General features: G+C 40.7%; 1 protein-coding gene and 1 long non-coding RNA gene across 2 annotated transcripts; one reads left to right on the top strand and one right to left on the bottom strand.

Annotated features, from left to right (window-relative positions):
• Positions 1-27,753, bottom strand: XB5862139.S (provisional ortholog of mal, T cell differentiation protein S homeolog). Its single transcript, XM_041565180.1, has 5 exons — positions 27,180-27,753; positions 16,805-17,037; positions 5,506-5,673; positions 3,405-3,524; positions 1-86 (listed from the first exon to the last, which is right to left on the bottom strand). The coding sequence occupies exons 1-5, from the start codon at positions 27,751-27,753 to the stop codon at positions 9-11; spliced, it is 1,173 nt and encodes a 390-aa protein (XP_041421114.1). The 3' UTR covers positions 1-8.
• Positions 9,668-12,123, top strand: LOC108717793. The gene is made up of 3 exons (XR_001935901.2): positions 9,668-9,942; positions 10,028-10,087; positions 10,997-12,123. It is a non-coding gene; the product is annotated as an uncharacterized LOC108717793 (long non-coding RNA).
• Positions 27,754-28,000: the final 247 nt, after the last annotated feature.

The raw sequence follows: 28,000 nt of genomic DNA, 5'->3' as shown, positions 1-28,000 counted from the left end.
GTTGGAATTTATCCACTTCTCTTCCATCTCAACAAAGAGAAAATGGCATGGATTAAGTATAACAATGTTGCAATGTAAGCGAATACCTGCAATATAATAAAAACATGTAAGTGTTTTAGCTTAAGTTAATGAAAAGGTGAACCTATCATATTCAGCATAATGGATCTGCACTAAATTGTGGCTTGTACTGTACCTGTGATGCTAATAATAAATGTGAACGCTAAGACTACACTAAAAATGTATATGTATATGTTAATATATCAACCTAGGAAAATATTTTTAGAAAGTGTGTGCATGTTTGGACTAGAATAAGGCTAGAAATGCTGTATTTTGTATACTAAATATAAACATGAACTTAATCAAACAAATAATTTATGCTTTCAAAGTTGGCTACAGGGGGTCACCATCTTGTAACTTTGTTAAACATCTTTGCAAGACTAAGACTGTGCACTTGCTCAGTGTGGTCTGGGCTGCTTAGGGATCGTCATAAACAAAGCTGCTTGAGTTCTGCATGGCTGGGAAGTAAGGCGGGGGCTCCCCCTGCTGTTCATAAGTATGATTGTTTCCCTGCTCAGCAGTTAGGGACTGTCTCATAATTCATATCCACAGCAGTAAATGAAGGGAGAATTTCACTGCATACAGTCAGGTTTCTTAAAACGGTACACATTTTTTAATTAAAGTAAATTGGAGATAGGTTTCTTTTTCATTAAAGAAAGTAAAAATGGGATTTTATTTTTTTGCCTTTACATGCCCTTTAAGACAACTATTTCTTATGTAACCTAATAAATATCTGAATGAAAAACATGAAATAGGAGGGTGATTAGTCAAGCAAAGTGTCTTGAGATCTACTGATCATCAACAAAGGTCTACTGGTAGATCTTGATCTATCTTTTGGGCACCCCAGCACTAGACTGTACATCCCTTGAACTGTCCTTTGATTTTCTTCTTCCCCTCTTGCCTCCTTTCTCTCTTACATTTATAGTCTTAAATTCTTCTCTTGCAGCCTTTTTCCAACCCTTCTTTCCTTCCCGATTTTCATCTCTTACCCCTACCCGGCTGCCCACTTCCATCTATTGCTTGCTGCCCTTTTCTCAATATGTCTCTATTCTTTTCACTTTTTAATGTGTGAATATCAGCAAAAAGAAATTTAAAGTGTTGGAGTTCCCTTGTGTCTGCATGCATTACATATTCACCCTCAGCTGAGTGGAAGAGCTCTTTAGCACTCCTTCCAACAGAGAGGAAATTACACAGAAAATAATGCTGTCAATTAGCTGAATTATCATCTTATTGTATCTGGAGTATGGGGGTGCTTACTGTTCATTGGTGGCATAGCAGTCAGAAAATTTCCTGCTGCCTTAATCAAAGCTACCCAGGAATTTCATAGCCACTGCTTCTCCCGCACTGAGTGTGCTCATTTAAATTACATGGGGTACAATGCAGCATACAAGCAACAATAAATAAAGATGAAGGCATGAATATATAAAGTATAACACATAAGCAATAATAAAGCAATGTAGACAAGCTTGTATCCCTGCACACAATTCTATAACCCTCATGCTTATTTACAGCTCCCTTATATACAACTTACACTTAGCAATAAACATTGTTTAAGAGAAAATATCCCATAGTAATGATAAATGGAATATAATTTTTGGATGTTCAGAACCTCCTAGTGCAATGAACAGTTGGTGTTAAATGCTTTACTAAGGGCTAATGGGCCTCTATATTAAAATTTAAGAACGAGTTTTTTCCCCTCAATTAAGTAAAATTGCAGGAAAAAAAGACTACTCCAGTATTAAATGGTAAAAGGTATTCCCATATATGACACAGCTCCATTCAGGATGATAATTTAAAAAGCCTTTATTAGCATATGGCTTTTAGATCTACAACAAATATTTTTGTTTGTTGCAGATCTAAAAGCCATATGCTAATAAAGGCTTTTTAAATTATCATTCTGAATGGAGCTGTGTCATATATGGGAATACTTGTGAAACCGGCTGGACTGTGGGCCACTGGACATGTGCACCGCCTAAATTATTAAGAGGTGGATAAGATGAGTGCTGACTACAAAAGGTTTATTTAAACGGTAAAAGGAACATAAAATACATTTAAGGTGGGTTTGTGGACTAATAAACCAAACCAAAGAAAGCAGCTCTTCCTGCAAGAAAGATAATTAATGACTACTGGTAGGGCATCTGTAAAATATTAAGTATTTTGACCCAGTTGCACCAGTCACAATTGTACAATTGCACTTTGCACATGTGCATTTTGATACATTTTCAAAGTGGGAATGTTTCATTTCTGGTGCTTATCATCAGTATGATTCTGTAGGTAAGTCAGCTGCACCTCTTGACAGAGCTCATAGTTGAAACCACCAGCATAAAGGTGGCAAAAGCTCCAAGGACCCCAGCCTCAATAGCCACACTTTTGTGCGATTTAAAAGAGCAGAAACGATAGAGACTGGGACTGCACGGTCTTCTCTGATGCATTCAAGTGACTGGGTTAGCGCTATTATGCACAACGAGGGAGCAGGCGGATGGGCAAAAAGGCGGTCACTGAGTGCGCCCGGCCCTGTGATCCCTGCTTCAGGTTTTTGGAAAATTTTTGAGCCATTGAGCCCACGTTTTTTGAGTTACAGATTTGATTGAGCCCACGTTTGGAGAATGAGAGCCGCAGCTGGGGTCAGGGTGTACCTAAACTTTCATTTTTTAACTGTTAAATAAAGCTTGTGACCTTAACAGATTTTTTGCCCATTGAACAACTGCATCCATTTTTGTGTGTCCGCAACTGTGGTTTTGCTCTTCTTACAAAGGTTGTTGCTAAGAAATGTTTCCATTGGTGCGTTTGTATTTACAACTTGTTGCGACTCTTATGTAAAAAAAAGTCTAGTTTGCCTTTAACTATGTAACTTTTAAGCTTATGCCTGTTTAACAATACAGTACTTACAGTATATAGAAACATTACCCACCCACAGAAAACACGGGCAAATATCAGTTTAGTAAATGCGATTTACTGTGAAAGTCAGAAATGCTAAAAAGGCTGAGCCACTCTTTAGCCCCATTCAAGTTTTGGTGCATTTCTGGAGAAGGCAGAAGCACACATGTACTTAAAGTGGGAGGTGAACTATAGTTGCACCCAAAACAGAATAACTGCAGCTCATCAGACACTACCGGATGCACCTATGAAGTTTAAATGCAGGTGTTGTGTGTAGAATGTGGCTTTTATCCGCTCATTATTCTATATATAGAATGAATGTTCCGGGTGCTGCCTCAATAAAGTGCCACACCTTGAATGCTGCTCTAAACTATCATGGGTAACCACTGCAAAAAACAGGCTCTGTATTGCTGTACCTCTGAGTGTTGTCAATGCAACTTTGTGTTAAATAAATCAGTGCCAAAACTTACTGTTGCTGCAATATTTTCTTGGTATGTCTTCTTAATATTCTTTGTTGCTATTGTTGCATTTGCTTGTAACACTGCAGCACTTAGGTAGAAGAGAACAGCAATGCAGTGATAAACTGCATCCTATAGTTTAAAAATACATTAGCATTATAGTTCAAAAAGCAACACAGCTCATTAACACTTTCCAGAACTAGTAAGACAATATGAGAGAGAAACGCTGCCCACTCTGTCTACAGTCTGTTTGTTTTTTATTATGCAGTCGTCACTGGAGGCTTTAATGGGGTGGCAGGTTGGGACACGGTACACAAATGTTTCCAAGGGGGCACAATGTTTTGCAATGTCAGTGATAAATAGTAGGTACTACCAAGCTGAGCACTGGCATGTAAACAATATGATAATTCAAGGAAATACATTTTTATTTAAGATGTATTAATGTTGTAAAGACCAGATTAACTCTCACACTCCTAGTCATGTACTGCTGCTTCCCTGATGGGCTGTAGGAAAGTCTACTAGGTCTTGTTTGGGTAGCCTTTGCTTACCCAGTGGTTTCATTCTAGTTAAATCCCGACTCACGACCTTTGGTAACTTGCATGCACATTATAATGCAAACATGGCACTAAGAGAAGGTATGGTAAGATGGTATTGCTGAGTAAGAGAAGTCAGACTACCTAGTCAGATGATGTTGTATAAACCGGAAGCCTATATAGACCACCAGTTTGTTTCAGTGCAGTTTGAGCCCCAAAAAAAATTTAGGGCCAAAAAGTATGGTCCAAATGGACTTATATGAGGCTTACATGGGATTACACTAGTTGAAGGGTAGCAAATTTATTTTTGAGCCTCATTTTTTTTGAGCCTCATATCAGTACACGTTCCCAGTAAATAAAAAGTAAAAATAAGTTTATTAGAACAAGACAAAACATGCCTACAAAGAACTCCTCAATGATGTCACTTTCGCCCAACCATGATGCCACTTTCCATTTTGGATCCCTGGTCCCCAGGTTGGGAAGCAGGGAAAAGATGCTTGATAGCAGGTCTGAGTTGGTCACAGGTCTGCTCAACTGGACCTGTTCAGGCTCTAGACTCTAGTTTATATTCCCTTTAATGTTGAGAGAATGTAAGGATAAAATAAACTTAATTGATATAATTAGCTGTCGCAATCATACCCACGTTTTCAGTTAAGGGAGAACTAAAGCATAAAATGAATTTGGCTAAAAATGCTTAACTTATTGCACCAGCCTAAAGTTTCAGCTTGTCAATAACAGCAGTGATCCAGGACTTCAAACCATCTTGGAAAGTGTCTGGTACAATGAGTTTGGCCTGTATATAAAATCATGCTATAAGTATGATTATTAAATGATGATGCTAATTGCACTGGTTTCTGTGCTGCTGTGTAGTATTTATCTGTATTAATTAGTAATCAAACTTATATTGTGACATTTATATTCTATGTGTACTGTATATTATGAGTCAGTCCCTAAGCTCAGTAAGTGACAGCAGCACAAAACATGTGCAGTGAATCAGCAGAAAAGAAGATGGGGAGCTACTGGGGCATCTTTGGAGAGACAGATCTTTACTGCTAAAGGGCTGTGGTATGCCTTGGGCTGGTACAGAAGCCCAAAACATAATGTACAACATTTCTAGCTACTTCTTTAGTTAGGCTTTAGTTCTCCTTTAAATAAATAGTGTGCCATTTGCACTGTTTGCACAGCTATTATTAAAGCCTAATGTAGCTGTATTAAATTATTGCACACATATTTTGCATTTATTCTATCCACTGATTGATTTTTGGCTTATTATTCTTATTCATAATAATTTTACATGGAGACACAGGGACACGAAGGACAGCAACAATGGGAAATGTATAAATGAACTGGATCTCTTGTTCTCCATACTTGATGATTGAAGACACAGCAAAATAGAGACTAACTCAAGATTTATTTAGTAGTCTTGTGTAACTAAGATAAAAAGTTGCACGTTAGCCAATATTTTTGCATGTAGGCAGCGAAATATCCAGCTTTCAGATGGGTAAGCCGCGGGAGTTGACTATGATCGTAAGGGGGAAGGTAAATGTTTAGGATAGGCTTCTTTAATATATAGAACTTACCATAAGTATCCATGAACATCTGCCTTTGTGGATTCCTAGAATGTACAGTATCAGGAGTATTAGTGTAAAGGCAAAGAGGGTCACAGAGACAAACATCACCCATCCTTGCAGCAAAGGCAGCGAGACCTTTGTAGCAGCAATTAAAATCCACACCAGACCTCCAAATATCTAAAAAGAGAAACAGTATGAGTAATAATATAGACCTGTGAAATAATTGTAGAATAATGTAGCATTTATAAGAGAAAATACTCCTGCACACATTATTGCATCCATTTATCCCATGAATATTACTGTTTGACTTGTGAAAGCAGGAGTCTTTGTCAATAGTGGAGTAGAGCTGGCATCTTCATTATCTAACTAATATTATGCTGCAATGTGTGCCTGCTATAGAGCATCGCCATTGCTCTCTTAAACTATCACCTTGGTTCTGCTTTGAGATCCTCAATAATATATAGTAGAAATAATGGACAGCATTTACTTCTATTGCAAAAAATTATATTAAATAGTACAAAACAGATACATCACCACTCGAGTGCACATTTACAATGGAACCATTGTTCACTTGGCTTGAAGAAGAGCCTTCTTAGGCTGTAAATGTGCACACGAATGGTGATCTGTTTTGTACTATTTAATTGTTTAATACAACTTTTTTTGCAATAGAAGCAAGTGCTGTCCTTTATTGCTAATATATATATATATATATACTGTATATATATATATATATATATATATACACACACTAATCCAGTCCAACCTGGTGCACTCACAACCAATAGAAAGCAGCTGCCTGGGTGCTGGTCTAAACCTGTGTACATACATTACCAAAAAACCGCACTCCTAGGTAAAAAATACAGTGATTTATTTCAACGTTTTGGCTCCATCTCTCAGGCCATATATATAACAACAAAAAAGGCTCGCGGTCACAGGTCTTAAGAAGAAAATATGGGTGTTTATTCAGCAAAAAACAACTAACGTTTCGGCTAGCACTTTTCACCCTTAAACGAGCTGTGCCAGCATCCAGATGTGTGTGTGTGTGTATATATATATATATCTGGGAGAATAGACAGCACACCAAGGATGCTTCAACAACAAAGTCAGCTTGAAAACATTGTGTAGGTTTATTAGACCAACGTTTCAGTTCCTCACAGGAACTTTCGTCAGGGAAGAAGGAAAGGAGTGCACAGTGTGGCGTTCAAATTCAAATAATGGTGCCAAAGGTCGGTTTCTAGGCAACCAGAAGGTAAAGTACAAGAGTGTACTAGTGTGTTACAAAGGCATGCTTGTTCCCCTCATTTGGTAGTCACTAAATAGCAGGCCACTAATTCCTCCTCACCAACCAAAATTTACACCTATTTGGCAGATAAGCACCTATTTCATAACGAGAGCGAAGAAAATAGAAATAAGCGAAGAAACTTGCTTATAACCATTGCTTGGCTATAAGCAAGGCATGGAAAGAAGGAAAAGATCTGCAACCAGTAGCTAAACATTTTCTATCCAAGGGCCACACTCTACCCACTTTTAGATGTATGGCCATTGACTACCAACCCCCTCTACCCAGAGGGGGTAACAGGGAACAAGCACTCCTGAGGAGAGAGTCCAGGTGGATTCATAGACTCGATACCGTTTACCCACGCGGTCTGAATGAGACATTGCCCTTGGGGTGTTTTATTTGAGTACTGGAACAAGGTAAAGCTGAGCACACTCTTTCCTTCCTTCAGGTGGCCTGGTGCACAATGTAAGAGGGTACGGCAACCCCCAAAGGACAATTGTATAGAAATACACTGGCACTCAAGGCAATTGAAATGCAGAGTTACCCCTTGCTATTTATTTTGTGCGAACGTTCGCACAAAATAAATAGCAAGGGGTAACCCTGCATTTCAATTGCCTTGAGTGCCAGTGTATTTCTATACAAGTGTTTTATTTGAGCCCTGTTAACTGTACAGATTAGACTACCTCAATGCCTCCCCCTAACACATTGGACTACTCGAATGCCTAAGTATGGCAAAGTTCAATGACTTTTTCCAGAGATATAATTTCAATGCTTTATTACACATATTTATTTTTGGCTTTGACATTACTTATTGCTACTCTTTATGGACTTTGTTGCTACTTTATGGGGCCGATTCATCAAGGGTCGAATATCGAGGGTTAATTAACCCTCGATATTCGACTGGGAATTAAAATCCTTCGACTTCGAATATCGAAGTCGAAGGATTTTTGCGCTGTTTCCGATCAAAGTAAAAACGTACGATCGAACGATTTAATCCTGCGCTCGAAGGAATAGCGCCTTCGATTCGAAGGGTTCGGTCGTAGCGTATTGTTGAATAAGATCGAAGGAAGATCGAAGTGAACCTTGCCCCACTTGTATTCGAATGGATCTAAGTTTTTATGCCCCACTTCCTTTCTGCCATTTTTTTCAAACAGGAAGCCCTCTAGAGGCCATTTTAGGTGCATTTTCGGCCTGATTGCGCACTTGCTATTTAGACTGCACAGGTGGAGGAGGTGTCTGAGGCAGGTTTCATTTTTGGAAATTTTTGGCTGCAAATGGCTGGGAGGAGGAGGAGGATTGAGGAGGAGGGGGGACATCTCTCCAGCCCTGGGGAGGTGCCAACGGCGGCTGGATCCCACACTATGTGGGATCTTAGTCGTCGCAGGAGGAGGGCACAGGCTGGGGAGTCACTGGGAGGGGTTCCTGGGGGGAGGAGGAGGAGGAAGAGAGTGGGGGGTCCCGTAGGGGAGGGGAAGAGAGAAGGTCAGGTCGGGGGTCCCGTAGTGGGGGTGAGAGTAGGTCAGGTGGGGGGTCCCGTAGTTGGGGTGAGAGTAGGGCAGGGGGGTCCCGTAGAGGGGAGGAGAGTAGGGCAGGGGGGTCCCATAGAGAGGGGGAGCGTAGGGCAGGGGACTCCCGTAGAGGGGAGGAGCGTAGGGCAGGGGGGTCCCGTAGAGAGGGGGAGCATAGGGCAGGGGGGTCCCGTAGAGGGGAGGAGAGTAGGGCAGGGGGGTCCCATAGAGAGGGGGAGCGTAGGGCAGTTACGCACCCCACCCAGGGCTCGGAGAGGCTCCCCCAGGAGGAGGACACAGAGGCTGCCCAGCAGCGAGGAGGAGATGGAGGTGAAGAGGGCTGTGAAGGAGTGGACACAGACTGGAGAAGTAAGTTGACTTTTATAGAAACAAACATCTGACTCCTTTTTTCCACATTCACATCATTTAGATAAATGTCTAATTTCCCCTTTAGCATTTCACTTCTTTGCTAAAATATTGCTCCTGTTTTGCATTAGAGGAGTTTCTTGTGCTTTTCTTTACAACTTTGCTGTTTGTTCATTACTAGTTATTAAGTGCAGCTGTAACATAGACAAAATGGCAGCCATTTCTTTATTAACCATTTCTTCACTATACCACAAATGTTTAGAAACTGCATTAAAGAGGTGGTTCACCTTTAAGTTAACTTTTAAGTATGTTCTAGAATGACCAAGTCTAAGCAACTTTTCAGTTGTCCTTCATTATTTATTTAGTATATATATATATAATTAAAGGACTCTTTCCAGCTTTAAAATGTGGGTCTAGATATGCTCTGTAAGACTACACATGTGATGTTATTGTGAGTTTTTATTACTCGTATTACTAATTAGACCATCCCCTAATTATATTCCAGTCTCTTCTTCAGATGAATGCATGGTTGCTATGCTAATTTGGACCCTAGCAAACAGATTGCTGAGATTGCAAAGTGTAGATCTGCTGATTAAAAATATAAATAACTTTAAAATCACAAGTATTGTCATATATTACATTCTCTCCTGCTCGCACCATTGCAAATGTATTTAAAGGAACAGTAACACCAAAAAATTTAAGTGTTTTAAAGTAATGAAAATGTCATGTACTGTTGCCCTGCATGGGTAAAACTGATGTGTTTGCGTCAGAAACACTACTATAGTTCATATAAACAAGCTGCTGTGGAACAGGAATTGAAAAAAGTCTATATGGCACAAGTTAAATAGTGGCTAACAGATAACACCAATATGTTCTACAGAGCTTATCTGCTGTGTAACCTGAGCCTTTTCTCATTTGAATGACTGCCCCAATTGCTACACAGCAGCTTATTTATATAAACTATAGTAGTGTTTATAAACACTTTACTTTAAAACACTTTTATTTTTTGATGTTACTGTTCCTTTAAGTTTTAACCATTCCATCTCCCTTGCTGTACCATTCCATTGGAGCTAGTATTTGGAATGAGAAATAAAATAGATTTGTAGCATGTGGGAGGTCTCTTGCAATTCCATATGATTTTGTCTTTTAATACTTTTTTGTTTTCTTTATTCACAATTGCAGTACCGCCGCAAAAATCGCGGCCTGACTCGGGCAGTGACCAGGACGACGCCGCTCAGCAACCCCAGGAAGAGGGTGAGGCTGAAGATCCGGATAGAGCCCCGGAAGCTCAAGGTACAGACATGTTCAATGTTGTGACCAATGTAGTTGCTTCCTCAACTTGTTTACAGCATTACTAATATCCTATCTCACATTACAGAACACTGAGCTGAAAGCCGCACCCAGTCACCAGCTGTGATTCCTGTGGTGCCCCCCAGACGTAAGAGTAATTTTATAACTAATAACTCCTTCCTTTATTTGTCTGTGTGTCAACAAAGATGCCATGTATTGGTCAAGCTGAGCTCAGGAGAGGTGTTTAGGAGAATAAAATAGGATCAGACAGCTAGAGCAGAGTTTCTATGGGAACCAGTAATGATATCTCCTCAGTGGCTGTTAGACTGGAGGGTGTGTTTAGTAATCTGAGCTGAGAAGAACTGAGCATGCTCATTAGCCAACAGCCAAAGTGAATTCCTGAGGGAGGGCCAGAGTGACTTAGAAGAGGAGAAGGAATTCTAAGTGATTAAGGGGATACTGCAGACTTTACTGTTAACCTTTTAAAAACCAGTGGCAGGTATCTGAAGCTCCTCCTCACTGTGAGGGAGGGTTTACATGTCCTTTAAAACTTATTTTTTGTCACTGGTGTGAAATTTTCACTCTAATGTTGTGTTTATGCCACGCCCCCAAAAGAAAACACCACCCCCAATCTTAATGTGGCCAAACACGGGCCAATAAAAGCTGCCGACAGACCGACAACTTATTGGCCCGTGTATGGGGGCCCCCGACGGGCTTCCCCGATCGAGATCTGGCCATAAATCGGGCAGATCTCGATTGGATGGGACTAAAATCCCGTCGGATCGTGGCCGCATCTGTTCGTTGATGCAGTTCTGCGATCCGACGTCCGTTCGTTAGGATCCGATCGTTGGGCCCTAGGGCCCACAATCGGATCAGCGCGATATTGCCCACCTCAAGGTGGGCATATCGGCGAGAGATCCACTCGTTTGGCATCCTCGCCAAACGAGCAGATCTCTCCGTGTATGGCCACCTTAACTTGGAACCTTTTCTAACCTTTTGTTTGTTGTGGGTTATGCACATGTCCAATATATATACTTATATTTGATTTTTCTTGTAGGTCGTGCTGCTGCCACTGCTGCTGCTGCAGCAATTGGGGGACCACTACAGGAGGAAGGACGGCGACTGGGAGATCAACCTGCGGCACAACCAGGGCTTGTTGACGCGATGATGGCTGCCATGCAGCCTACGCTCCACCAGCAGCGCCGCCAGGAACTCTGGATGAGGCGGTGGATGGCCCAAATCCATACGGATATTCGGGAGACCCAGGTGACCATCCATCGTGGATTCTAGGACCTGGTGGCAGCCATGGCAGCCCAGCCTCATTGACCAGGGGGCTCTGCTGAGGGTGAAGTCCCTGGTCCACCTGCTGCTCCCCCTCCACCCCCTGAAGCTCCTCAACATCGGAGGGAAAGGGGGCATGGAAGGGGACACGGTCCTGTCCGAGGGGACAAACGTCCCTAGCTCCAGTCTGTGTCATTTTCCATCTGACACTTGCCTCTTTGCCTATTTTTCTCCTAGTAACAAACTTTGCCCTATTGATGCTTCAGGTATCACTTTGTCCGTTACCCAGCAAAAGGACTGACTCCCAAACAACACATCCCATTGTTTACACTGTTCTCCATTCTCATCACTGAGGGGTGCCATTTTAACATCTATTGGCACCCTTTCCAATAACACCTGGAAAAGCACATCAAAACATCTAAGTGCATTCGCTCTAACATATGTATATATGTATGGTGTTATCAGCACCAAGGTGTGCCATATCTAACACCCATTGGCGCCCTTTGCAATAACATCTGGAAAAGCACTTGCAAACATCAAAAAGTGCATTTGCTCTAACATATTTCTATGGCGATGCTGCAGTGTTGCCTAACACATTCACTTGGCCAAAAAATGTTACATGTAAGGGTCAATGAATTCCATTGCAAGCATATGACTACACTTTTTTATGGTGTATTTATCACTAGTGCAGTGTTGCTTCAAAGGTTCCATATGCTAATTAAGCTCTGTATTTATGTGGTTTACATGTTATGTGCATTCATGTAACAATGACCTATATTCTGCAACTGTCAAAGTGAAAACAGTGTACCTTGTGCTTTTCACTATGAAGTATTGTTGGCTACCTCTGGCCTACTTTGGCTACCCAGCACTCATAATATGTGCTAACGCCTACTACCTCCTCCTCCTCCACCTGTGCTCATTAAATAGCAAGTCCAAGGTGTATGATATGCCTTAAAGGCACAAAGCATTGTTACTTTGCACAAGAAGTTATGTTGGCTACCTCTGGCCTACTTTGGCTACCCAGCACTCATAATAGGTGCTATTGCCTACTACTACCTCCTCCTCCTCTACCACCACCTCCTCCATCTGTAGTACTTAAATAGCAAGTCAAAGGTATATGATATGCCTTAAAGGCACAAAGCGTTGGTTGTTACTTTGCACTATAAAGTATTGTTGGCTACCTCTACCTCTGGCCTACTTTGGCTAGGCAGCACTCATAATAGGTGCTAACGCCTACTACCTCCTCCTCCTCCTCCTCCACCTGTGCTAATTAAATAGCAAGTCCAAGGTGTATGATATGCCTTAAAGGCACAAAGCATTGTTACTTTGCACACAAAGTTATGTTGGCTACCTCTGGCCTACTGTGGCTACCCAGCACTCATAATAGGTGCTAACGCCTACTACCTCCTCCTCCAACTGTGCTCATTAAATAGCAAGTCCAAGGTGTATGATATGCCTTAAAGGCACAAAGCATTGTTACTTTGCACAAGAAGTTATGTTGGCTACCTCTGGCCTACTTTGGCTACCCAGCACTCATAATAGGTGCTATTGCCTACTACTACCTCCTCCTCCTCTACCACCACCTCCTCCACCTGTAGTACTTAAATAGCAAGTCAAAGGTATATGATATGCCTTAAAGGCACAAAGCGTTGGTTGTTACTTTGCACTATAAAGTATTGTTGGCTACCTCTACCTCTGGCCTACTTTGGCTAGCCAGCACTCATAATAGGTGCTAACGCCTACTACCTCCTCCTCCTCCTCCACCTGTGCTAATTAAATAGCAAGTCCAAGGTGTATGATATGCCTTAAAGGCACAAAGCATTGTTACTTTGCACACAAAGTTATGTTGGCTACCTCTGGCCTACTGTGGCTACCCAGCACTCATAATAGGTGCTAACGGCTACTACCTCCTCCTCCTCCTCCAACTGTGCTCATTAAATAGCAAGTCCAAGGTGTATGATATGCCTTAAAGGAGAAGGAAAGCCCCAGGGCGCAAAACCCCTCCCCCCTCCCCTGTGTTGCCCCCCCTCCCTCCTCCCCCCTGGCCTACCTGTCCCCCTGGGCAAATGCCCCTAACTTGTTACTCACCCCTCTGCGCAGGTCCTGTCCACGGAGTTCACAGTCGCCATCTTCTCCCACGCGCGTCTTCTTCCTGCTCTGACCGGCGTCTTCTGGCGCATGCGCAGTAGGAACAGGTACCGGTACAGCTCTATTGCGCATGCGCCGAATGTCACGAAGTGAAATCGGAAAACTTCGTGACATTCGGCGCATGCGCAGTAGAGCTGTACCGGTACCTGTTCCTACTGCGCATGCGCCAGAAGACGCCGGTCAGAGCAGGAAGAAGACGCGCGTGGGAGAAGATGGCGACTGTGAACTCCGTGGACAGGACCTGCGCAGAGGGGTGAGTAACAAGTTAGGGGCATTTGCCCAGGGGGACAGGTAGGCCAGGGGGGAGGAGGGAGGGGGGGCAACACAGGGGAGGGGGGAGGGGTTTTGCGCCCTGGGGCTTTCCTTCTCCTTTAAAGGCACAAAGCCTTGGTTGTTACTTTGCACTATCAAGCATTGTTGGGTGTCCAACACTCTACCTGGCCAGCACTAATCTCATATTGTTGATACTTTTAAACTGGCCAAATTGTCATATAGTGACAAGTGTCATTTGTAGATCATATTGATTGTTATATTATTGTTTTGGACACAAGCTTATCAAGGGCCAAATTTTTGGATACTGTTTAATGTAAAGTTGGCCATGATGAATCCAGTGGTGCATTATCAATGTCATGCAACAAATGCTTTGTAAAGCTTTTGCCCTTTAGTGGTCTATAGGGGCTGCTATATTTTGAAATATATGTTGAGACCAAATTTCTCCTGTGGCTTCCAGCTAAGGTACATATTTAATGGTTTTAAATAAATATTGTGTGTTCCAAAAACAAACAAACTTTATACAGATATAGATTGTCTTTTTATTGTTGTTCAACTGTTTTGGATTTTGACAAAGATTGTGTCAGTAAAGCCACTAAAACAGTACTGGGTGTGTTTGTTTTTTCTTTTTTTTGCCAAGGCGCTTGTCCAAAATAGTAACATGGGTAATGTCATTTCAAACAAGAAAACAGAAGAAACCATACGTGTGGATCAAACAAGAAAAATGCATTAATGAGCTATGAGGTGTTATTAAACCTTCCAGGGACAGGTGCCAAAACATCATTGTATGTCCAGATTCTAGACCAGAAGAACAACTGGTTCAAAAGAGTTGTTAAAGAAGCCATATATATATATATATATGTAAAAACTGAAAAACCAAGTTTGAATAGAGACGGGGGAGGGGGTGCGACGTTTATTGTCTGCCACGTACAATGCTGTTTTGCCACCTCTCCCTGGAAGGTTCAATAACACCTCAAAGCTCCAATCATGCTAATATAATAAACACCTTGCATACAATGACATCCTTGCTGATTATGATTATTACAGATTATGCTGATTGGATATATGGCCAAAGATAGATCCTATTTACAAGTTATTCTGAATTGAGAAAGCCAGTTGGATGACTGGTGAAACATCTTCAAGGAAAAATGTAGCAATCAATTGTTTCTGTCTAAGGTTAATGTTTATTTACAGGTACAAAAAGAATGGTGGGCTCAAATATATTTCTGAGGTTATTTTTGACTATAGCAATAAAGCTTCCTACAGTTATGCATATTCATTAGTACCTGATAATCTAATTGGTTAGATACAAACGAACAACAGAATGTTTGTAGACCTTAAATACTAAACTTGACAGTTTCACTTTGGTAGCTATGGTGAAGTTTATTGATGGCGGTTACTCTAGTCAAGATAAATACACTAGTATTGGCTTGAATATGTATTAGTCACTAACAGGTGATCACTGTGCAACCTGCTATTACAATTATAATAATTGTCAGCAATATTCCTATACTCCTGGAAGGGTGGGGACATTTTAGAAGGTTATATTAGGATTTTTCTTTGCTGGATGGTACTAGGTGGATCCTTCATGCGAGAAAGCAAATGCTAAACAAAATTGACTTCTTATTTAAACAGTAATTAAAAAGAACACATGAATATATGTTATTAATGTAATTGCTAAGAAGTTGATACAAGCTACAAAAAGCACCCAGCATTTATTTGTCTATCATTGGACACAAGAGTTGCCTAGCGTTGTATAAATACTGTCACCTCTAGAATTATTTCCCTTATATCTGTTATAATAAAACAGTACCTTGTATTTGAACTAAAACTATATTGGTGCCAGAATAATCCTATTGGGGTTACTTACTATGTTAACAGGGCATAACTAGATATTACTGGGCCCCACAGCAAATTATTTTTCAGGCCCCCAAAGTGTCTAGAGATTGACCTGTTTTACCAATATTTATTGAAATTGTATATGAATTAGAACCTCATGGGGCCCCTATACCTCCTGGGCTAGGTGGAGGTATAGGGGCAGCTGCAGGGGCTGCTTCCTCTGTAGTAATGCCAGTGTATAATGTTAATGCTTTTAGTAAACTTATAGGGATTCTGTCATGAAATATGCATGAAATCCTTTTTTCAAAAGAGAAAACAGATTTTTTTTACATTTGATTTTGAATTCTGATATGGGGCTAGACATGTTAGTTTCTCATGTGCCCTCAGTCGTGTGACTTGTGCTGTAATAGCAGTCACTCATTACTGCTGCACTGCAAGTTGGAGTGATATCACCTCTCCCAGATAACAGCTCACTGACAAATGATAACACCTCTCTGGTAGATATGAAAATAGCGCTTAATAGTAAAAATCCAATTTCGATTTAGACTCCTCCAGTTACATGGAGTAGGAGAAACAATAGATTATCTGAAAGCAGTTACATTGTGAAGTGCTGACCCCTTCTGAAAGCACTGGATCAGGCACAATGACCTGAGATGGCTGCCTACACACCAATATTATACATTTGTTGATTCAGGATTAAACTTTTATATGGTAGAGGGAATTATTTGTAATAATATCCCATCTCTTATAATAATGTTTATTGCATCACAAAGAAAAAAGGCTACTATTAAAGCAATAAGGATGAAAGTGATACATATTTACTAAGGATTGCTGTGGTTTACTCCAATTTGGGAATAAAGTGCAGTTATGGAAGCAGCTCGATTATGCTACTGTGTGTTCTTAGAAAACAATAGCAATTCCTGAGAAATTGCAGTATATTTGCCACTCTAGCCAATGGGAATTAAGTGGAAGACATGGTATCTTCTTGAAGGTACCTAAACCAAAAAGTGATGGACATGGAATGGCTTTCAAACTGTTCTTCAGTTAATATGAAACAAGTTACTTTATAATGCAATGTTAATATTCTGTGTGAGTTCTCTTAATGGACACAAAGGTGCTATATTAACTGAATTTAGAATTTTCAGTTGACACCATTTCTAGGGATCCATTTACAGGTATAGCAGCTTCACAATCCTTTTGTGATCCTGGGCTGAAAACCACAGATTGAATTATGAAGCACAGAGTAAAAACAGCCAGTGTCCTAATATCTACGATAGCTCCCATATAAAGCAATCTTGTCTTCAGAACATACAATATCGTTACTCACCAATTCTAATACCATGAGGGCTTCAGGAAAACATAGACAAGTTCTTATTCCACTTGGTAACGGTGAATTAGTGGAATAGGTCTGCGCTATATCAACCGCTGACATTATAAAATGTAATAAAGTTCTTGGATGTCTTGATCCTTGGAAATAAGAGCGGTTAATAATGACCAGCTCTGCAACAGCAGCTTCCCAAAAGGCAAAAATCTGCCAGAAGTAGTATTTAGAGCTCAATTAACCACGTGTTATTCAACAGTAAAGGGATGGTAAATTTACACCCATTGCATATATGTATACTGGTTTGGTGTGTATGTGTCACACCACAAAGCCAAAAAGTTACAACATAAATGCTTCCATTTATGTGGATGGCTCAGCATACATGGATATGATGAATTAAGATCACTATGCAATGAAAAACACTAGCTTTTATAGGACAGACTATTTGTTCTTGTTCTGTCTTGCAGATTGTAAAAACATTATTAAAGATTCAGTTACACTTAATTGAATTACTGTCATTCCTTTTAGGAGCAATCACCTGAGCATGGGGTGCACTCCTGGGTCACATGAGAGTTGCTTGAAGGTACCTGTCATTGATATGATCTGCCTACTGCTTGTGTGCTCACCAGTATTTGTGACTGATCACACAGATTAATACAATACAATAGATATTATATAAATATATACACTATATAGTCAGGGGCTGCATATCTGTACTGATTATATAGAATCCCAGTAGCATGTTGATTTTATCTGCATTTGCTCTAATTTATATTATCTACTGTATATTATTTTATAGCCTATGTAACCCAAACCTCTGCAGAGCAACTTTTTAGAAAAAGTTGGGGCTTATCTATCAACACTAGGTAAATTTGCACCTGGGCAGTAAACTTTGGTAACTATAGATAAGCGAATATTTTTGCCTGGTTCCGTTATGTGGCAAAATTTGTAATCGGAGAATTTTATTGCAAATCCCCATAAGGTCTATTTCCCTAGGAAAAAAATGCTCCTAGGCTGATTTGGAATGTTTCTATCATAAGCAACTGAGACAAAGCATATCTATACCATATGACATGATCGAGTCTGCTCCATGTTTGGAAGTTGTAGCTTAGTGGAGAGGAGCTTCTCTAACAAAGGCAGGGCTATTGCAGATCTAAAAACAGCTTGACCTCAATGTAATATCAACTTCCTATTAAAGCCAATTCATTTTGGTGCAATTTTATGGTTCTCATGAATTTTCTGTGGTTTTGCATGAAGCTAATCCCCCAATTTCACATATAACATAGGTAACCAACTGTTTTTTTGGTTGCCATTGTTCTACCTACAGCTATTTGGAAAATGCTTATTACTGATCTGTCGCTCCAGGGCACCACATTTGTCTAGAGTAAATACTTCTGCATTAGAAAGGTGCACTAAGTTGTGCAACTGTTGTGCAGGGCCCTACTATGCTATTGGATCCATTTACAGTACCAATTCCCTTTCTCAATTCGTGGATGGGACATCAGTAGATGAGGAATGAGAGGTTGACTTGGATAAATCAATGCTATCTCATATTTGCTTGGATAGGTTGATTGGTCAGAAAAGCTGCAGTTGGTAAGTGTAGGTCACCATAACAGCAGAGAAAAGAGAAGAGCGTTGTCATCAAGCATTCCTGGCACTCCACCTTAGACAAACAAAAATTAAATGGAGAAGATTGCTTTGATATAAAATGTAACATCAGGATCATTACTGAAGGATCATTCATAGTAACATAATAATTTAGGTTAAAAAAAAGACACATGTCCATCAAGTTCAACCTTTCAACTATATTTTAACCTGACTTACTGTTAATTGATCCAGGAGAAGGCAACAAAAACCATTTGAAGCCTCTCCAATTTGCCTCAGAGGGGGATTTTATGGTGAAGCAGATCATACTGTGAACCATGCAGACTTGTTGGACACATAACCATGCCAATGTGGTCCTTGTTCAATAGGCTTTTCTAACCTGCCTGATAGTTATCCAAAAGATTTTTGACCAGATATTGGTCAGACAGACCATTGGAAAACTCAGATACAAGCAGTGTCGGATTGGGATGCCAGGGGCCCACCAGAAAACCTTAGGCTGGTCTGGACTGAGAATTAAAATAGGCCCTGGCATTTCAGGTACACAGAGGCCCAATCAGCCCACATAGAGGCCCAAACTGCCCCCACCAGCCCACTAAATATTGACTTTCTATGGGACCTTATAGCAGCCCCTCTGGCATTTGCCAGAACCCACAGATTGCCAGTCCGGGCCTGCTGAGGGCCCACTTTCCAAGCTATTATACCTCCTCTCCTAACTCAACCTCTTTATTCTCCTAGTCTCTTTTCTCTACATACTATACTATATTCTTCCATTATTCAGTTCCCATAAAGACATAGGTAATGAACATGAAATAAGCCAAATGTTTATAAGCAAGAGGCTCACCGACACTTGGGCCCACCGGGAGTTTTCCTGGTATCCCCATGGGCCAGTACGACACTGAATACAAGGGCCAATAAGTATGGATGCACAGAATCCAGGATTTGGTTTGGGATTCGGCCAGGATTCTGTCTTTTTCAGCAGGATTTGGATTCAGCCGAATCCCTGTGCCTGGCCTGTAAATTAGAGGTGGGTAGGGAAATCACGTGACTTTTCGTCACAAAAGAAGAATTTTTCCACTTTTGCCTTTTCCTGATTCGGTTCGGTATTTGGACGAATCTTTCACCAAGGATTTGGGGATTCGGCAAAATGCCAAATACAGTAGTGGATTCGGTGCATCCCTACCAATAAGCTGCAAACTAATTCAGCAGGGGCAAATTTGGCCATTTTATAGGTCCATGGATGGCTACCTGTAGTCACTCATTTGCTGATTTATCTCACTTTTTGTTTGTTTCAATAACTATTTTTACAGAGTTTCAGTATACCATATATGTTTATGTTTATATGGCTGGTTTATCTCTGATACACAACACTTGAGCCAATGCAAACAGTACAAGCTTCCTTCTCAGTGATTCAGCTCTACAAGTAACTGTTAAGCATGTCTGCCATATAGATTTTTATAAGCTGTCATTACATTTTGGCCATTCTTTCAGTGCATATCTTGATGGCATGTGAGTGTGTCATATTTTCAGTAAATTTCTATGTGAGCTGAAAATATTTAGCACATGCTTCCATAAAAACCCTTTTGACTGCAATACGATGCATCAGCTGAAACATGTTGGGGCAGATTTACTTAGCTCGAGTGAATTTTCGAAGTTAAAAAAGTTTGAATTTCTAAGTAATTTTTTGGGTACTTTGACCATCGAATAGGATACAACGACTTCGAATTTACTTCGACTTCGATTCGAAGTAAAAATCATTTGAATATTCGACCATTTGATAATTGAAGTACTGTCTCTTTAAAAAAAACTTCGACTTCACCAAATTAAAGCTCCCGAAGTGCAATGTTAGCCTATGGCAATGATCCCCAACCAGTATCTCGTGAGCAACACGTTGCTCTCCAACCCCTTGGATGTTGCTCCCAGTGGCCTCAAAGCAGATGATTATTTTTGAATTCCAGGCTTGGAGGCAAGTTTTGGTTGTATAAAAACCATGTACAATGCCAAACAGAGCCTCAATGTAGGTTGAAAATCCACATAGGGGCTACTAAATGGCCAATCACAGCCCTTATTTGGCACCCCAAGAACATTTTTCATGCTAGTGTTGCTCCCCAACTCCTTTTACTTCTGAATGTTGCTCACAGGTTCAAAAGGTTGGGGATCCCTGGCCTATGGGGACCTTCCACAGCACTTTTCTACATTTTTTTTGGTCGAATAAAAATCCTTTGATCGATCGCTAAAAATCGTTTGAATCGTTCGATTCAATTCGAACGATTTTTATTCGATCGCAGGATTGCCAAATTTGTTGATATAACTTCGAATTCGATGGTCGAATTTCGAAGTTTTTTATACTTCGAAATTCGACCCTTAGTAAATCTGCCCCGTTGTGTTCTGTGCAAGACTTTGAGTACTAAAAAGACATTAATCTGTCCCAGCAGAACATAATGCTCTAATAATCAAAGCAATTTTTTCTAAATAATTTAGAAAGTTAGTCCAATTTTGTTTCAGCATATTCAAATTATATTACTTTTAAAGTAACAGTGCCAAGAGCATTTTTATGTCTAATAGTGGTAAGGGTAAGTGATGGAGATTGTTTTCTTTTTAAAAAGTGCCTACATGGCTGTATTTCATGATGTAACTGTCTCACTCAGGGATATGATGGTCTGATAGACAAGTTGTAGCCAGTTTCTTACTGTATGTCATTGCTACCATTGCTATGACAACTGATATATATGTATAAAGTAAGTAAACTTAAAATCACGGGATGTAAAATTGAAGTTCCACTGTAGTTTGATGCTGGTATTACCTTACTAGACTGTATTATTGTGCAAACCTTTGACACAGCTAGATCTCATATATATATATATATATATATATATATATATATATATATATATATATATATATATATATATATATAATATCAAAACAGGGGGGTTGTGGGAGCACTCTAAAGGCTTTAAAGTATATATATAAGTATAATAAATGCTATTGCATATGTACCCAAAACAGGGGTTAGGGACCGCCATTCGGGGTTTACCTTGACGTGGTATGGTGGCTTATCAATTTTATGATCATAACTTTGTAACAAAATAACCCCTGTTTTGGGTACATATGCAATAGCATTTATTATACTTATATATATACTTTAAAGCCTTTAGAGTGCTCCCACAACCCCCCTGTTTTGATATTGTATATTTAGCCAGGAGCTGTGGCATAGCTTCAGTGGTTGTAGCACCCCATACCCCCCCTTTAAACTAGTGGTGATCCTATGCTTTTAAAATTGGGCGTTTGTTTTGGGAATATCTCTCCTTTAAAAGCCTGATTGCTGGCTGGGGAGGATTTAGCCTTCAGTGAAAAAACAGCGTTCAACGGACATTGATTACAGGTAATGCTAAAATGCACATAAAATATAAAACAAGTTAGGGACCGCCATTCGGGGTTTACCTTGACGTGGTATGGTGGCTTATCAATTTTATGATCATAACTTTGTAACAAAATAACCCCTGTTTTGGGTACATATGCAATAGCATTTATTATACTTATATATATACTTTAAAGCCTTTAGAGTGCTCCCACAACCCCCCTGTTTTGATATTATATATATATATATATATATTATATATATATTATATATCTGTTTAGTCCATTCAAAAGAAAAGATCCTGCTGTTAAATGTAAATGTTTAAAAATAGAAACACTGTGTTAAATACGTGATATTTCACACTCAGCGCCGATTCTGTCATAGGAGCCGCCTGGAAACCTCTCTGGCACTGCCGCCTGAGGCGAGCGTCTCATTGGCGAAGCGCCCCTGTTCACACAGGATTTTCCTGCATCCCCTTACAGTAGCTAGTTCCATAAGATCCTATGGGTCCGTTAACATATACAGTTGCAACTTGTAGAGATGCTTCACTTTGTAAGTATATTAATGACTGCAGTCTGGTCAGCCATTGAACTTTTGATAGAACTTCCTGTATCCTGGGATTTCAGAAAGTTCAACAAAATATATCAGCATAAATGAAGTGCAACTTTATTATTATTGACCAATAGAAGCCAAAGCTGTAAAAATTATGGTTCCAAATCCATATTTAATGTTCCAGAACACACCAAAGTAATATGCCAAATAAATTTTGTATGTCCACATAACTGTATAAATGCAGAGCCGACTTCATGTTTAATGTACCCAGAACACATAGTAGTGCAATTATGATTTATTGTTATATTATTATTCAGTGGTGTAACTAGATATTACTGGGCCCCACAGCAAATTATTTTTCAGGCCCCCAAAATGTTTAGAGATTGACTAGTTTTACCAATATATATTGAAATGGTATATAAATTAGGGCCTCGTGGGGCCCCCATACCTCCTGGGGCCGCAGGGTCTGCTTCCTCTATAGTTACGCCCCTGTTATTATTTATAGTAGTCTCTCACAGTGCTTTACAGAGTAGGGAAGATATAACAGTTGCACATACACAAGAATAGATGTAGACGGGGTAGTGGGGTTAGTAAGGGGTCATGGGGGAGGAGTGAGGGGGGCATACAGTTTACCAGCTAAGGAGGTCCCTCTGTTACAAGGAAAACAGAATAATACTAACTTAACGTATAATTCTTCACTAAGTAATGCACATTTCAAAAGTAAAAGTAGTAACCTCCGCTGTATGCTGGCAAATGCACGGAGTTTGTCAGGTAAAATGGGAGACCTAGAATTAATTGCATGCTCTAAAAATTATGATATAATTGGTATCACTGAGACCTGGTGGGATGAAACATGTGACTGGATTGTGAATTTAAATGGTTACACCCTTTTTAGGAGGGACAGAGGGATTAAAAAGGGTGGAGGAGTGGGTTTGTATGTAAAGCCTGAATTAAAGCCATGCGCTAAAGAAATAAAAATAGCTGGCACTGGTGAGGGTGTAGAATCACTCTGGGTAGAGATTTCGACTGGGCAAAAGGTATCAAAAAGAATTATCATTGGTGTATGCTATAAACCACCTCGTATAAGTGTCGAGTATGAAGCCCAGCTACTCTTGCAGATACAAGCGGCTTCACAGCTGGGTCAAGTTGTTGCTATGGGTGACTTCAATTATCCAGACATTGACTGGGGTAATGGGGTTGCTAAGACAGAAAAAGCTAGTAGGTTTGTAAATATGCTGAATGACAACTTTTTATTCCAGCTCGTTCAAGAACCTACTAGGAATAACTCTCTTTTGGACCTTGTAATAACTAACAATACTGAACTCATCTCTAACATTTGTGTGGGTGAGCATTTAGGGAATAGTGATCATAACATGGTCTCCTTTGAGATTCTGTTGCAGAAGCAATTCTATAAGGGAGTAACTAAAACACTAAATTTCAGACGTGCAAACTTTGACAGTATAAGGGCATCTCTGCAACATATTAAGTGGGAAATGCTTTTCACAGGGTTAAACACAGAACAAAAATGGGAAGTCTTTAAAATGCTGCTTAATAAATATACTTGTCAGTATATTCCACTTGTAAGCAAGGAACGTCGTTGCAAAGCAAAACCTTTTTGGTTCAATAGAAGCGTTGGTGTTGAGGTGGGTAAGAAAAGACGTGCTTTTAAGGCTTTCAAGTTAGCTGGTACAGCCGAAACATTTATAAGGTACAAGGAGGCCAATAAATCATGCAAAGAAGCTATAAGGCAAGCTAAAATTGCTATAGAAAAGGATATTGCAGCAAGCAGTAAAAAAAATCCCAAATTATTTTTTAAATATGTCAATAGTAAAAAAATGAAGCAGGAAGGGGTGGGACCCTTACTATCAGAGGGGGATCAGCTGGTTGATGAAAACAAAATAAAAGCGCAGATTCTGAACTCGTATTTTTCATCTGTTTACACAAATGAAGAACCAGTAAGTGAAGGTTTCCTTCTTAACACTCCCAATTCTAGTAATACAACTAATGATGCATGGTTCACACAAGAAGAAATTCAAAAGAGACTTGAACAGGTTAAGATTAACAAAGGTCCAGGGCCAGATGGTATTCATCCCAGGGTAATTAGCGAGCTTAGCTCTGTGATTGCCAAACCTCTTTACTTAATTTTTCAGGATTCATTGAGATCTGGTATTGTACCAAGAGACTGGCGAATTGCTAATGTGGTGCCTCTATTCAAAAAAGGATCCCGTTCTCAGCCTCAAAACTATAGGCCAGTTAGTCTGACGTCAGTATTAGGAAAGCTTTTCGAAGGGTTAATAAAGGATAAGATACTGGACTTCATAGCAAATCATAATACTATGAGTTTGTGCCAGCATGGTTTTATGCGTAATAGATCTTGCCAGACTAACTTAATTTCTTTTTACGAGAATGTAAGTAGAGACCTCGATTCTGGGATGGCAGTGGATGTGATTTACTTAGACTTTGCTAAAGCATTTGATACAGTGCCACACAAAAGGTTACTGGTTAAATTAAGGAATGTTGGCCTGGAACATAGTATTTGTACCTGGATAGCGAACTGGCTAAAAGATAGACTACAAAGAGTGGTGGTAAATGGAACATTTTCTAATTGGACCAGTGTTGTTAGTGGAGTACCGCAGGGCTCTGTACTAGGTCCCTTGCTTTTCAACTTGTTTATTAATGACCTGGAGGTGGGCATTGAAAGTACTGTTTCTATTTTTGCAGATGATACTAAATTGTGCAGAACTATAGGTTCCATGCAGGATGCTGCCACTTTGCAAAGTGATCTGTCTAAACTGGAAAACTGGGCAGCAAACTGGAAAATGAGGTTCAATGTTGATAAATGCAAGGTTATGCACTTTGGCAAAAATAATATAAATGCAAGTTATACACTAAATGGCAATGTGTTGGGAGTTTCCTTAAATGAAAAGGATCTAGGGGTCTTTGTAGATAACACGTTGTCTAATTCTGGGCAGTGTCATTCTGTGGCTACTAAAGCAAATAAAGTTCTGTCTTGCATAAAAAAGGGCATTAACTCAAGGGATGAAAACATAATTATGCCTCTTTATAGGTCCCTGGTAAGGCCTCATCTGGAGTATGCAGTTCAGTTTTGGACTCCAGTCCTTAAGAGGGATATAAATGAGCTGGAGAGAGTGCAGAGACGTGCAACTAAATTGGTTAGAGGGACGGAAGACTTAAATTATGAGGGTAGACTGTCAAGGTTGGGGTTGTTTTCTCTGGAAAAAAGGCGCTTGCGAGGGGACATGATTACACTTTACAAGTACATTAGAGGACATTATAGACAAATGGCAGGGGACCTTTTTACCCATAAAGTGGATCACCGTACCAGAGGCCACCCCTTTAGACTAGAAGAAAAGAACTTTCATTTGAAGCAACGTAGAGGGTTCTTCACAGTCAGGACAGTGAGGTTGTGGAATGCACTGCCGGGTGATGTTGTGATGGCTGATTCAGTTAATGCCTTTAAGAATGGCTTGGATGATTTTTTGGACAGACATAATATTAAAGGCTATTGTGATACTAAACTCTATAGTTAATATAGGTATGGGTATATAGAATTTTAATTAAAAGTAGGGAGGGGTGTGTGTAGGGATGCTGGGTTTTCATTTGGAGGGGTTGAACTTGATGGACTTTGTCTTTTTTCAACCCAATTTAACTATGTAACTATGTAACTATGTAACTATGTACATAGTTACAATTACATATTGTTGGCAGACTACAGGCGGTAGGCCTAGTTACTAGCGTTTACCATCTTAAAGAGGGACCGATGTGACTGTAGTGCCCTGTTGGTCAAAATGTTATATAATATAAATGGGGTGCCACATTTAAATGCCTCCAAAATACATAGCAGTATAAATGCTCATTCTCCAGAACACATAGTAATATACAGTTGAAGCACCAGCTATCCCATAAGGTTTTTGGTCACAACGAGTTTGAATATCCCACAATAACTCATTTAGATAACCAAAACTGCACTCAAAAGGCCACCACTAGCTGTCCCAGGTGAGGTTAATGGGTCAACATACATCTTAAAGCCAAGAACAGGGACAAATAGGAACGTGCTAGTTGGAATGTATTTGATCTTCCTTAGTAGGACATTTGGCTTCTATGCTAATGAAGTGTTAACACTGGGAATCCATACAATGTACAGTCACAGATTATTTAAATGTGCAGTATGTAAAGTATGATCCTATTCATTTGGATGCAACATTTGAATTAAGTAAAGCGGTTTGTCAATCACAGAGCTAAACTCTGTACCCTGGGATGAATACCATCCAGTCCCGGACTGTGTTTATCTTAACATGTTCTAGTCTCTTTTGAATTTCCTCATGCTTGAACCATGCAACATTAAGGAGCTTATCTATCAAAGTCCGAATTTATCTTATTATTTCTATTTAAAAAGTCAGACCAACTCCGAATTGCCAATTGGACCTTATTTATCATAGAAAAAGCATCAACCGAAAAAAGCTAGACTGCCTGCTTCTTTCCCCAAAGCTCCTGGAACCCAGCCCTGGGCATTTTGTGGTTCTCCTTCAAGACTTTACCTTGCCCTTACCTCTAATATACCCAGGTATATGTTTATTTCTGGGACTTTTGCACTGGACTCTCACTGCTGGTTTCTCATCTTGGGGACTTCTGGAGAGGGAAATTCCTTGGTGGCAACTGAGAAACCAGGCTTCTGCCTTCTCTCCCCAAGGCACCTGTCACCCTGCCCTGGGCTCCCAGGCTTATACCACCTCAGGGCACTTCTAGACAGACACGTACCCTGGAGGTAACCGAGAAGCTGGACTGACAGCTTTTCTCCCTAGGGCTCCTGGAACTCTGCCCTTAGTACTTCTCTCCCCAAGGTACCTGGGAACCTGTGGCTGGTTCCTTCACCTAGGGCCTTGCTGAGAGGGGTATTGCCTAGTGAGAACTGAGGGGTAGACTGCTGGCTTCTCTCCCCAAGGGACTTCCTGAGTGAGGCATGCCCTGGAGGGAACTGAGGGGCTGGACTGATGGCTTCTCTCCCCAAGTGATTTACCTCTGGCCCTTGCTGAATAACCCATGCAGTGACGTGTGGAGTCTGTGCTGGTGACCTCCCCTTATTTGCAAAAGCAGGGGATGGCTTCCTGGTTTTCTGCCTACACATGCCTGAAAGCAGTAGCATGGGAGTACTTTTCAGTGTGGTGTAATCCCTGGCCTTCCTGAAATCTCTCAAAGCTCCGGGAATTGCAACTGGAACTTGTGAAGCAAATCCATTTTCATCAGGACTTCTGTGGAGGGGTATCCATAACTCTATTAGCCTCTGTCCACAAGGGTCTGCTGCAACTAGCCACTGCCTGGCTTCTGGGTCCACCGCTAAGTTCATCACCGCCAGCATCTCCCCTGGAGGGAACCCAGAGGCCAAGCTCACAGTTTCTCTTCCCAAGGCTCCTGGGACCATGCCCTGGACTCCTGTGGGTCATTTCTCCCCCTGGGGATAAAGGCGTCCCTTGGTGGGATCACAGAGGCCAGACTGCAATCTTCACTCTCCAAGGCCCCTAGGACCTTGCCATGGGCTCCATAGGCCAGTTCCTCCCACTGGGGAATTTTAAAGAGAGGCATCCCTGCAGCCACTAGCCCAAATGCGGTGTGCAGGAATGGACTGCTTTGCCATTGGCCCCTGCACCAATGCCTGTGCAGTCAGGCAG

Source organism: Xenopus laevis, chromosome 5S (assembly GCF_017654675.1).
Source record: "Xenopus laevis strain J_2021 chromosome 5S, Xenopus_laevis_v10.1, whole genome shotgun sequence".
Lineage (NCBI taxonomy): Eukaryota > Metazoa > Chordata > Amphibia > Anura > Pipidae > Xenopus > Xenopus laevis.
This window is presented reverse-complemented; position numbering and strand designations above follow the sequence as displayed.

Coding starts and splice junctions, on each gene's coding strand:
- XB5862139.S (XM_041565180.1), bottom strand. CDS start 27,753: ATGGTCCCAGGAGCCTTGGGAAGAGAAACTGTGAGCTTGGCCTCTGGG. Junction 5,674..16,804: donor CCCTCATGGTATTAGAATTG/GTGAGTAACGAT, acceptor TTCTCTTTTTAG/ATATTTGGAGGTCTGGTGTG. Junction 87..3,404: donor AAGAAAATATTGCAGCAACA/GTAAGTTTTGGC, acceptor ATTATATTGCAG/GTATTCGCTTACATTGCAAC.